This window comes from Chenopodium quinoa, unplaced genomic scaffold (assembly GCF_001683475.1).
Source record: "Chenopodium quinoa cultivar QQ74 unplaced genomic scaffold, ASM168347v1, whole genome shotgun sequence".
Classification (NCBI taxonomy): Eukaryota; Viridiplantae; Streptophyta; class Magnoliopsida; order Caryophyllales; family Amaranthaceae; genus Chenopodium; species Chenopodium quinoa.
In genome coordinates, this window is record NW_018745170.1 from 4,113,262 (window position 1) to 4,125,142 (window position 11,881).

At 39.5% G+C, this 11,881-nt stretch overlaps 1 protein-coding gene across 1 annotated transcript; it reads left to right on the top strand.

The window, feature by feature from the left end:
- The first annotated feature begins 6,659 nt into the window (after window positions 1–6,659).
- LOC110710252 (elongation factor 1-alpha) lies at window positions 6,660–9,798 on the top strand. The gene is made up of 3 exons (XM_021888526.1): window positions 6,660–6,763; window positions 7,975–8,455; window positions 8,572–9,798. The coding sequence occupies exons 2-3, from the start codon at window positions 7,994–7,996 to the stop codon at window positions 9,451–9,453; spliced, it is 1,344 nt and encodes a 447-aa protein (XP_021744218.1). The 5' UTR covers window positions 6,660–6,763; window positions 7,975–7,993; the 3' UTR covers window positions 9,454–9,798.
- The last annotated feature ends 2,083 nt before the right edge of the window (window positions 9,799–11,881 follow it).

An 11,881-nucleotide genomic window follows, 5' to 3' on the forward strand; every position in this document is an offset into this window, starting at 1 on the left:
GCTTTCTTCTGCCCACAACAGCTGTTCTTCTCAGTTCAAGTCTTATCGCTGAGTTCTCTGTGTTTCACTTTTCTGTTGTAAACTTTAGCCGTTTTGCTTTTCTAAGCAACAAATCTCATAGCAGCTTTCAGCCTTACTTCTGGCAGGAGATCTAACTCTTCCTTCATCCTATCTTCGTTTTTCTGGCTGTCGTAGTGTTGCACCCTTTAAACTTGGGAGTTGTACTTCGATGGGGACTACTGCCTCAGCCCCATATGCCAGAGAAAAAGGACTTTTACCTGTTGCTTCTTTCTCTGTTATTTTGTTAGCCCACAATACCTTTAGGACCAAATCAGCCCACATGCCTTTGTGCTCCTCCAGTTTCTTTTGAAGGGCATAGAATATTTGCTTGTTGGCTGCCTCTGCCTGCCCGTTACTCTACGGGTGACAAATAGAAGCGCTGGCATACTTCGTTCCCATTTCCTCAAGGTAATCTCTAATGGTGTCACAATCGAACTGACAGCCATAGTAAAAAACTATGTACTGCGGAATCCCAAATCTGGTAATGAGAGTTTTCCATATGAATGTTATGACCTGAGAGGCCTTGATATACTTTGTGGGTTCTGCCTCTATCCACTTTGTGAAGTAGTCCACGGCCACGATCAAGAACTTCCTACCCCCTAAGCCAGTGGTGAATGGCCCCAAGATGTCTATTCCCCACTGAGCAAACGGGATGGGATTGAGACGGTGTGAGGTCGTTAGCAGGCTGATTTATCACTGGGGAGTACTTGTGGCATTGTTCACACTTCTTGACGTAGTTCATGGCATCTTGGGTCAGGGTTGGCCAATATGCCCCTCGTCTGATGATCTCTACTGCCAGGGCTTTCACTCCTATATGATTTGCATAGATCCCTTCATAGGCTTCCTTCATGATTGCTTGCTGCTCCTAGTCTGGGACACATCCGAGGACAGGTTTCGAATACCCTTTTCTGCACAGTTCTCCATACAATACCACATATCTGTATGATTCCTTTTTCACTGTTTTTTCTTGTTCTTGACATAGTCTTGTGATCAAAACAACCCAGCGTCCAACGCCATAGATCAAAATATGTTCGATGGTAAGAAAAAGATAATAAAACAAAAATTAGCTCTATTACAAGACAAATACAATTAATGTACCTACAAACATGACAGAAAGACCATCTTCATTATTCGCTCGTAGTTACACATCCACTTGTGAAGCCTTCTCACTTGGTCCCTGAAATAGGAACATAAAGTGAGTCATATTTGGTATCCAATACCTATGAGTTGCTTATACCCAAGTGTTAGATTGTAATGAAGATACCTGAGGTGGAAGGTACATTCCCTTTTCCTCATCTTCTCGGAAAACGTTGCATTCCCTCTTGTAGTGGCCTTGCCCACCACAATAGAAGCATCACATCTTCGCCTTGTTCATAAACTCCTTCTTCTTAACTCTCAAGGGCATCTTGGTTGCTCCATAGGACTGGGTCTTGCATAGCAATTGCACTACTTCACTCAATGAGTGAGACTCCTTCCCGACTACAATGTGCACCGTAAGTGCATCACAGCCCGAGTATAGTGAGCTAAGCAAGATATGGCTCGCCATCTCATTATCTAATGGGATTCCAATAAGCTTCATATGCTTGAAGAGCCTAGTCATTCTAAGCACATGAGGTTGGAGGGGCATACCGGGTCTCAATTTGGTATTGTAGACCCTGGACCAAAGTCGATACCTCTCCTTGGCAAGGCAACCCTCTTCTGGTGGTTTTATCTTCATGTTTGAGAGTGACCTAGTCACATCAAACATAAGTCCATCATAGTTTCCATAGAGAATCTTGGTGACTCTCACATTAATAATATCCTCAAGGGCTTGGAGGAACATGTTCGGAAAATAAGAGAAGTACTTTTCCTTCCATTCTTCCAGGATGGAATTAGCCATTAGTCGTGAGACTTTCTTGCAATCGGAAGACCATGCTTCACGAGTTTCATCACTCATGATTCCTTTCGAGTAGAAGCTTGGAATGGGAGTATCCAAAATGTACTCCATGGAACAATTCCGTAGAGTTTTCCGGAGTTCTTCCTCCTATTCCTTGAAGTTGACCAAATTTAGACAAAATGCCAACTTCTCTGGGAGTTTCGGGCACATGTTCTTGTTGGTATTAGTTGCAGACATGTTTCTACAATTGAAAGAATTTGCAATGAAAAACCATTCATAAAACCAATAAGTTTGAAATTTAAAGCATACATGCAAATTTTCAACCTTATTAAGCGTTTTATCCACACATTTGAAATTTGTCCCTTTCAGGCGAGAAAAAAACGATTCCAAGACCCCAAAAATAAAAAGTGATTAAGCATGCTTTGGCTTATCTTATCACTTAATATTTTAAGATAAGCAATCCAATTGCTAATAGCTCTAAGCTACTCTTGGTTCGATAAAACGTCGCATCCAATGCTTTCATAACGTTTATCTCCATTGTCACGACATCTAAGGACTCCTTACCGAATCGTTGAGTTTAACCAAAATCAACTTGTATACCTAGTGTATAGGGTAGCTCCCGCTGAGCTGCCCCGCGCTCCCAGCATTACTTGAGGGGTGCGCACTCGTGCTAGTTCAGTGCAAGGCAAGGGAAAACCTCCCACGGGCTCCATCTCAAAGTCAGGGATAATCTCCTAAGGGCTCAACACCAGGGCTGGCCTCAGCAGGCTCCAGCCTATAGCACAAAGAATAGATTAACTATAAATAGTAACCCAAGTACAATGAAAAAGAGGTTAGACACATACATTTCATCACTTATCCATTATTATTCACAAAAAGCCTTACTAACTTAAGCATCGGAGGGGGGTTCCTCGAAGCCACCCCCAAGGGCATAACCACCGTTATTGTGCAGGTAACTCTCGACCGACATCCAGGCCTGACCCCAAGCAAGGCTCCGGAACTACACCCAGAACAATTGGCGCTAGAAGGAGGGAATAGTTCCGACACCTTAGCTCAACCTGTAAAGCTTGTTCGAAGTCGGGAAAGCCGCCATTACGGGGGAAAAGCCAGATTCGGCGATTAAATCACCAATAACTAATAGTACCTAAACTCCACAAAATAAGTCCGATCCCGCAAAAATAATCGCAAAATCAACTCCGATCAATACCCATAACCCAAACCATGTTGGAACTTCTTCTGGCATTACCAAAAACACAAATGGAGCTCACAAACCAATCGGACCCGCTCAAACAGTTCGATTCGGAATGCCGTTCACCAACCAGAACAAGGAGGTGATTACTCAAACACCGACGAGAAAGTTCCAGACAGTGCAAATACCAGAGGTACTGCAGAACTTGTCCCAGTGCAGCAAGGATCAACTGGCTGCCATGACAGCTGTGCTGAACTCATTTGGGAAGGATCGAGCTCCACTCGTCCACAAGCATCTGCTGGGCAGACTCCTACCAGGTCACCTGTATACAGTCTGACTCCAGAGCAAAAGGAGCTGGTAGCCTTGAGGAAGAAAGTGAAAGAGTTGGAGGCCAGAAACTTAAATAGAGAATGGAGCTTGAAGGAGTCAAGCGAAGTCCCCGCTGGCAACCAGCGCAGCAAAGCCCTTACCCACAATCAGTCTCTGAGCCCCGCGCGCTCCAAGTAGGCAAAGATCATGGTGAACCCTGAGGACTCACCCTTATGCAAGGAAATTATGGAGGAACCGATGGAAAAATTCAAGATGCCTTCATGCAAAAGAACCTTCATTCAAGGAAAAACAATATATATATATATATATATATATATATATATATATATATATATATATATATATATATATATATATATATATATATATATATATATATTGTTTTTGGAAATTTTGACATTTGCTACCAGCGAAAGAACCTTGTGTCACATTTGCCACCTGTTTAATATTTTATTTTATTTTGCTACCTTAAAAGTTACAGCAGATAGCATTTTCTACCACTTAACGAAATCCTAAGCGGGGCCCATTTTATTAAACAATGATTTAATTTATTAAAAATAAAAAAATATCCCAGCCACTCTTATTGCCCGTCAGCCACCCCTCCCCCCCCGGTGCCGGCTGCCTGCGCCCAAATAATCTCTCGATGTCGGCGACCCCACCCCTCCCCTTTCCTACTCTACTTGCCGCCCTACCAAATTCTTACCCTTTGAAATTAGGGCTTTTCAATGCACTAAGTTTTCGATTAGATGCGAAATTGGTGGCGATGGTGGTGTTGCGGGCTGTGATTGATTGTGTGTGGTGAGTAGAGGAATTGATGGTGGTGTCGGTTGCTGTGCCGATGGCCTGAGGTAGGTTGTGGCTGTTGATGTTCGTTGCTGCTGGAAGCGAGGGTGGCTAGGCTGATTTATTGCAGGTTGTTGCGAGGGTCTGCGAATTGGTGGTTGCGAGTGTAAGGTGTGGCTGGTGGCATTGTTGTGCGGCTCTGTGGTTGCGCCACTGCGGTGGCTGCTGATTATTATTGGTGTTTGTGCAAGTGGTTTTTAGTGAATGCTTGGTGTGTTGAGGGGTGAAGGTGGAGTTGGTGTTGTTGTGGTTGGTGTGTGAAGGTGGAGTTTGGGCGCCGGGAGTTGGCACGAGGAGAGGAGGGGGGGCTGGCAATGAGGGTGGTTGGAAGGGGGCTGGAAGGAGGGTGGTTGGAAGGGAAGATGGCTGGAAGGAGAGTGGCTGGCAGTGAAGGTGATTGGACGGTGGATATGCCTTACTAACAACAACATTGACAGAAACAGTTATCTGGTAGTGAAATATATATTTTTGGGATTTGGGTGGTAGTAAAGTAAAATAAAATATTAAACAGGTAGCAAATGCGACACAAGGTTCTTTTGCTGGTAGCAAATGTCAAATTTTCCTTTGTTTTTTTTAATGCATAGCTAATTTAGTCTAAGAATTAAATTCGAGCAAAAATAAGGATTGGAAAATCAAAGTATGAGTTTCTCGCCTGTTTGACTTACTAAACTTTCACAAACAAGATAGCTTAATAAGTTTTGATATAGTCCTATTAGACGAGGAGGTATTATTTTGTATAAATTTTTACATTTATTAAATTTTTTTATAAACCTTTTTAGTTTTTTGATTAATTTATTTAGGTGGCTTAATCAAGTTATTAAATTTATTAAATTTTTTTTTTTTTTATTACAAGGTGATTACGTTCATGTCTCAATTAAACCCAACTTTGTCCAACATTTTCGTCCAAAACTAATTTAAGGAAAAGTTTACTTCATTAAATACTTTTCAGCTGTTGCAAATAAGAAGCAATATCGCGTTGTTAGGGACAACAAAATAATGATTCTATTTTACCAAAATACTATTGTTCTGGCGATTGGGGATGATGAAAAAATTCCAATGCATAGATTTGATTTAGTATAATTTCAATTTTTACACTTCCTGGTAAATATATTGATTTATTTTATAAAATTGTAAAGATTAATTTTATATCAACTTTATTTTTGCTAACATTTCTGTGTTCTATTTGGCGATTCTATTGAAATGAAAAATAAATGTTTTATTATTATTTTTTTAATAACACTTCTTACATATATTTATGTGTATCTAATATTTTTTTGTTACATATATTTATATGTATATATCTAGATTTAAACTCGTGATGCACTATTTTTTATATTTACTTTGATCTATGGATCTCTATAATAGTTCTATTTTTATTCTAATTTCTTTTACATAAATTGAGGAAATAAAGATTTTTTTTTTTTACAAAGTCTAAGTTTTTTTTTTTAATTATTAGATATTTATTATATTAGTATATATATCATTATGATCCACTGGTCATAATAACTAAGGGTGAATTTATCCCCAGACCCAGACTCTACCACATCAGCTTTTCACTAACTTTTAAATGTTTTTTTTTATTATTAAGATTTATACAAGACTTTCTCCAAATTCACACATTATTCCAAAACTCACTCCATTATTCAAATTACATGCAAATAGCCGTTAGGAATCTTGGAAGTGAACTGGCATTAACTTTGTTAGGTGAGGTGGAAAATTTTGATTGGCTCATGACCAAATGTTGCAGCATTTTGTTCCCCATACAAAGTCTGGATATGAGTTTTGATTTTTCAAACTCAATCCAAGACTCACATGAGTCTTTGATAATATTAACGTATGAGTGTTGCATAAAACTCATCTCCAAACCCTAATCCAGACTAACAATAAACTTACCCTTAAATCGTGCATCACATGAACTATAAAAAAAAAAAAAATGAAGTACTCTTGTATAAAAAATAAAAAGGCTATCCAAGACTTAGCCTCTAAGATTCAAAGTGGCATGGGCTCGCCTCGTACATCCGTGACATAACATGTTAACTACCCTTTTGATGTGTAAAATCCTTTTCAAGTACTTTACAGTCAAAACTTAATTAAAAAAAAAGTACAAACCAACATGCCATGCACCATTATAGTAATTCAGGCCCACAAAATCTTATTGGGCCTACTTTACCTCTACCACAAGGTTTCCTAAAATGAATACGGGTCAACCCAAAAGATAACCCGATTCACATCAGAAAATCTAGGTGAAGTGACCTAATTATGTGGACATATTGACCTAAAACTCCTAATTATGCGCACACTGTCTTTAAAACAAATGAAATAATGGAGGGCAATTTCGTCATTTTAAATACCACTTCATACTATAAAATCCGTCATTTTCTCAATCTAAACCCTAGTTTTTCTACATTCTCTCCTCTAAAATCTCTCTCTTCCACCTTCATTGCGGCTAGGTTTTTTCGCTGAAGGTCTACTCTCTCTCCTCTTTTTTCTCTCTCTTCTATCTGTTTTTGCTGCATTTGTTGTGAATTGATTGTGTTTTATTTGGTAATCAGGTAAATTGTTGATTTATTTTTTATTTTTTTTATTTGAATGTTTGTGTTTTATGCTGAATTTGTTGATTGATTTTTGTTGCATGTTGAGCTAATGTAGTTGATCTGTTGTTATTTTATTCGATCTGATTGATAGTGTTTTTGTATGTGATGTTGTGTTGATATGCAATTGATGCATGTTTTGGTGAATGCTTGTTATCGTTTTTACTGTTCATGTATAATACAAATGAAGCTTTTGCTAATTTGAGCTTTGATTGATGTATGTTGGTATTAGACTAGTTTCAATTTGATCGTTTTTATTGATGTTGTTGTATAACGATTTAAAATTAGTAATTGATTTCGATTTTATGATATTACTGTGATTTTTATCGCGATTTGTTGCTCAAATGATGGTTAAATTGTTTCATGTGAGATGAATTTTGGACGGATCTAATTTTTTGGAAAAACTTATCTGGTTGAGTTATTATTGTTAATGCTTGAATAAGATGAACAAACGGTATTTAGCTTTGTAGTAGTCAGTGATAGTTTAACAGATGATAGGTACCATGTATAAGGTCTTACTTCTGTTTTAGGATTTTATTATTAATCACAATTATATGTAATAATGGGTCTGAAATTGAATATTTTGATCTTTGGTGGTCTGATAAATTATTTTGTACAGTACAATTAGCAATCATGACAGTAATGTAATAAATCTAGTGCTATAGAGCGAGTCTTTTTGATTTGTGCTATGCATGCTGCTAGTGACTAGCATGGTTTGATAAGCTGGTTTGTATAATTGGTATTGTAGTTTAGTTGAAAGGCGGGCCAGGATACCTAAGTTTCGTAGATCAGAGGATGAAATGTCCTCGAGTCACCAGTTCAATTCTGGTTCCTGACATTTGGTATTTTATTAATTGCCATAATAATTTTTGTAGATTGGTTGAACTCTGTTGGTATAATTGTTCAATGTATGTGGTAATCAATTTTTGCTCTCATATATGTCCACTTTTCCAATTGTTCATCTATGAAAGTGTGGCATGAACTTGCTTATTTGGTGGTAATTATTATCTTAGATCTGCTATATGTGAGTGGTTGACTCTGTTTAATAAAAAGATTGGTGCTGAATTTTGTCGTTCTGTTTGCAGTTTGACTTGAGATTTAACTATGGGTAAGGAAAAGATCCATATTAGTTTGGTGGTCATTGGCCATGTCGACTCTGGAAAATCGACCACCACAGGTCACTTGATCTACAAGCTTGGTGGTATTGACAAGCGTGTGATCGAGAGATTCGAGAAGGAAGCTGCTGAGATGAACAAGAGGTCCTTCAAGTACGCATGGGTGCTCGACAAACTTAAGGCTGAGCGTGAGCGTGGTATTACCATTGATATTGCCTTGTGGAAGTTTGAGACCAACAAGTACTACTGTACCGTCATCGATGCTCCCGGACATCGTGACTTTATCAAGAACATGATTACTGGTACCTCCCAGGCTGATTGTGCTATCCTCATTATTGACTCCACCACTGGAGGTTTTGAGGCTGGTATCTCCAAGGATGGTCAGACCCGTGAGCATGCTCTTCTTGCATTCACCCTTGGGGTCAAGCAAATGATCTGTTGTTGTAACAAGGTATAATTAACACTGTTTCATTGTTATGCATTATATTACCTTCTGAAGGTCTGTATTCTGATAGAGTTGTTTACATTGTTTGCTCTATTCTAATAATGCTCTGTTTTTAAAATTAGATGGATGCCACTACCCCCAAGTACTCAAAGGGTAGGTACGAAGAAATCGTCAAGGAAGTCTCCTCATACCTCAAGAAGGTTGGTTACAACCCAGACAAAATCCCATTCGTTCCCATCTCCGGATTTGAGGGTGACAACATGATCGAGAGGTCCACCAACCTTGACTGGTACAAAGGACCAACCCTTCTTGAGGCTCTTGACTTGATCAACGAGCCAAAGAGGCCCTCAGACAAGCCCCTCCGTCTTCCACTTCAGGATGTGTACAAGATTGGAGGTATTGGAACGGTGCCAGTGGGACGTGTTGAGACTGGTGTGTTGAAGCCTGGTATGCTTGTTACCTTCGGTCCCACTGGACTGACCACTGAAGTTAAGTCAGTTGAGATGCACCACGAGTCTCTTCCAGAGGCTCTCCCCGGTGACAACGTTGGGTTCAATGTTAAGAATGTTGCTGTCAAGGATCTCAAGCGTGGTTTCGTTGCTTCTGACTCCAAGAATGACCCTGCTAAGGAGGCAGCCAACTTCACTGCCCAGGTCATCATCATGAACCATCCTGGACAAATTGGAAATGGTTATGCTCCAGTGTTGGACTGCCACACATCTCACATTGCTGTTAAGTTTGCTGAGCTCGTTACTAAGATCGACAGGCGTTCAGGTAAGGAGATTGAGAAGGAGCCTAAGTTCTTGAAGAATGGTGATGCCGGTATGGTTAAGATGATTCCCACCAAGCCTATGGTGGTGGAGACTTTCGCAGAGTACCCACCCCTTGGTCGTTTTGCCGTGAGGGACATGAGGCAGACTGTTGCCGTTGGTGTCATCAAGAATGTTGAGAAGAAGGACCCAACCGGTGCCAAGGTTACCAAGGCTGCTCTGAAGAAGAAGTGAATGGGTTTTCAACTAGCTGAGGGATTTGAGGCAGATTATCTTTGCAGTTATGAGTATAAAAACTTGTTTTCCTTTAGTACTTGCTTTGTGTTTTTCCTAGACTTGTGTTCTCTTTGTCGTAAACTTTTATGGCCAGTGTTGTCTGGCACCTATTCTCAGAATTGGGTGTTGGATCGACGGTGGCATGATTTTGGTCTGTGTTTCGTGTCTTAAAAAACTGTCATATACCCTTTGAGGTATAGTTTCAAAAACTGCATCTGCCATTTTCGGTTTAAAGTACTTTCTCAAGAATCTTTCTTGCCTGATTAATATTTGAAATTTGGTAATGGTGTTGTTGGAATGTTAGTCACGTCTTTCTAATTGAGCTTTAAACCCCTGAAATATTTGCTGTGTAAATATGAGAATCTTGTTTTGTGACTTGTGACATTGTTTTCTTACTGTTTACGCCCATTTATCGTGATTTATTGTCGGATGATGAATGTTGCATCTATTGGCCAGCTATGTTGCACGGATACGAACACGGGAAAACGGCAATCCTGAAATAGGAGACATGGGTAAAAACGAGAATTTGACAACCTGTTCAATAAAACACTAAAAATTTAGCCTCAAAACACACAAATCTATTTAAACAAAGTAAATAAATAAAGTGTACGAATATAGTCGTATACATGGGAAGAAACCATCAAACCAAATACATGTCTAATAATAGTTTTACAAATCATAAATAAAATAAGCATAAGTACTAATAGTTTCATTCTTCACCATTAACAAGTACATCATCAAAAATCATACTTTCCATCTTGGGTTCATCAAGTGAGAGCTCGGCCATCTCTAGAATACCAACCTCTCCTAGGTTGTCATGCTCATCCCCACCCACATCCCACAACTTAGATCTCCCCTTGGTGTACTCTTCACTTCTCCTAGAAAGTAATCGAAGGTTGTTAAGAATGTATACCAAGTCTTGAGCACATTTAGGAGTAAGCTTATTTCTAGTGCAAGAATGAATAAACTTATAGGTGCTCCAATTCCTTTCACTACAAGAAGAGGAAGAAGGTTGACCTAATAGCTTATAAGCCAAACCTTGAAGCATAGGCACTTGGGAACCATAAGTTTCCCACCAATTTTTAGCATCCATCAAAGCCATATCATGCATGCAATCAATGTTGACAAAGATCCCCTCTGATTTTTTACATTATCAGATGAACCTAGTCTAACTGATGTAGTTTCAGTTGATGTGTGAGAAGATATGGGTTCATTTGAAAAAGGTGGAACTTTTGGTAACAAAGATTTTCTATAATCCTCAGATTCACGATGAAGCTTTCTTAGTTTAGCAAGGTCATCAATATTTACTTTACTACAAGTTTGAATCCCTTTCCCTATTTCACATAGCAAATGAGCTTTCACTCTAGTGTATGAACTATTTTTAACTTCGCTGCAAAAGTTACATTTCCAATTATAATTTCCTCCACCACTCGATATTTTATCACCCTTAACAACAAATTTCCACAAAGGGTAAGGGTCTTTCATAGACTCAGATGAATTACTACTACCACTGACATTGCACGAACCAGAGGCACTAGAACCACTAGAAGACATTCCTGACAATTTCAGCAAGACAACAACACATTTTCAGCAAATCAAACATTTCCAGTTCAGCTCAAACAACACAATCAAATTACACAGTGCACATTTACAATACTAGAAGACATTCTTGCAAATTTTTGTACTTCAATCCAAATCCCAAACATCTCATATCATTATATCAAATCAAATTAAACAAGTAGCAAGAATAGCATCTAGCAAGTAACATTAACAAGCCCAACAACAAATAACCTGAATAGTGTAATAAACTATGGTGAGAGGACGAGAGGCCTACCTGAACAGGGCAACGGCGATGACCAGCAATGGCGGGTGACGAGCGACGGCGATGAACAGTGCGACGGTCAGGCCCACGCAGACGCAACAAACAACTGAAACAGTGAAACAACACCAGCCAATTTAAGCAAAATCGTGAATTAAGCAAAATCGTGAATTAAGCAAAATTAGTGATGAGCGAATTAAGGGATTAATTCAAATGAAAACGAGAATGAGAGGATTACCTGAGAGGGCTGAGAGCACCGGCGGTGAAAAGCGAGGCCGACGAGTGACGGTGGACGGTGGCGTCGAGCGACGGCAGAAGAATAGAGGATTAAAGGGGGTTTCGTTAAATTCGAGAAAGAGTCAAAGAGATGACTGAGAATGAGACTTACGACGGTGGTTGGTGGCGACGAGTCTGAACGACGGTCAGGCGGTGACGAGTGGTGGACTGGTGGTCAGTGGCGACGATTTGGGTTGAGGTGAGTTTGAGTGACGAGAGATAGAGAGGATTGAAAGGAGCAATAGGGTTTGAGACTTTGAGGGACTTGGGCTGGAATACAAAATGGCGTGT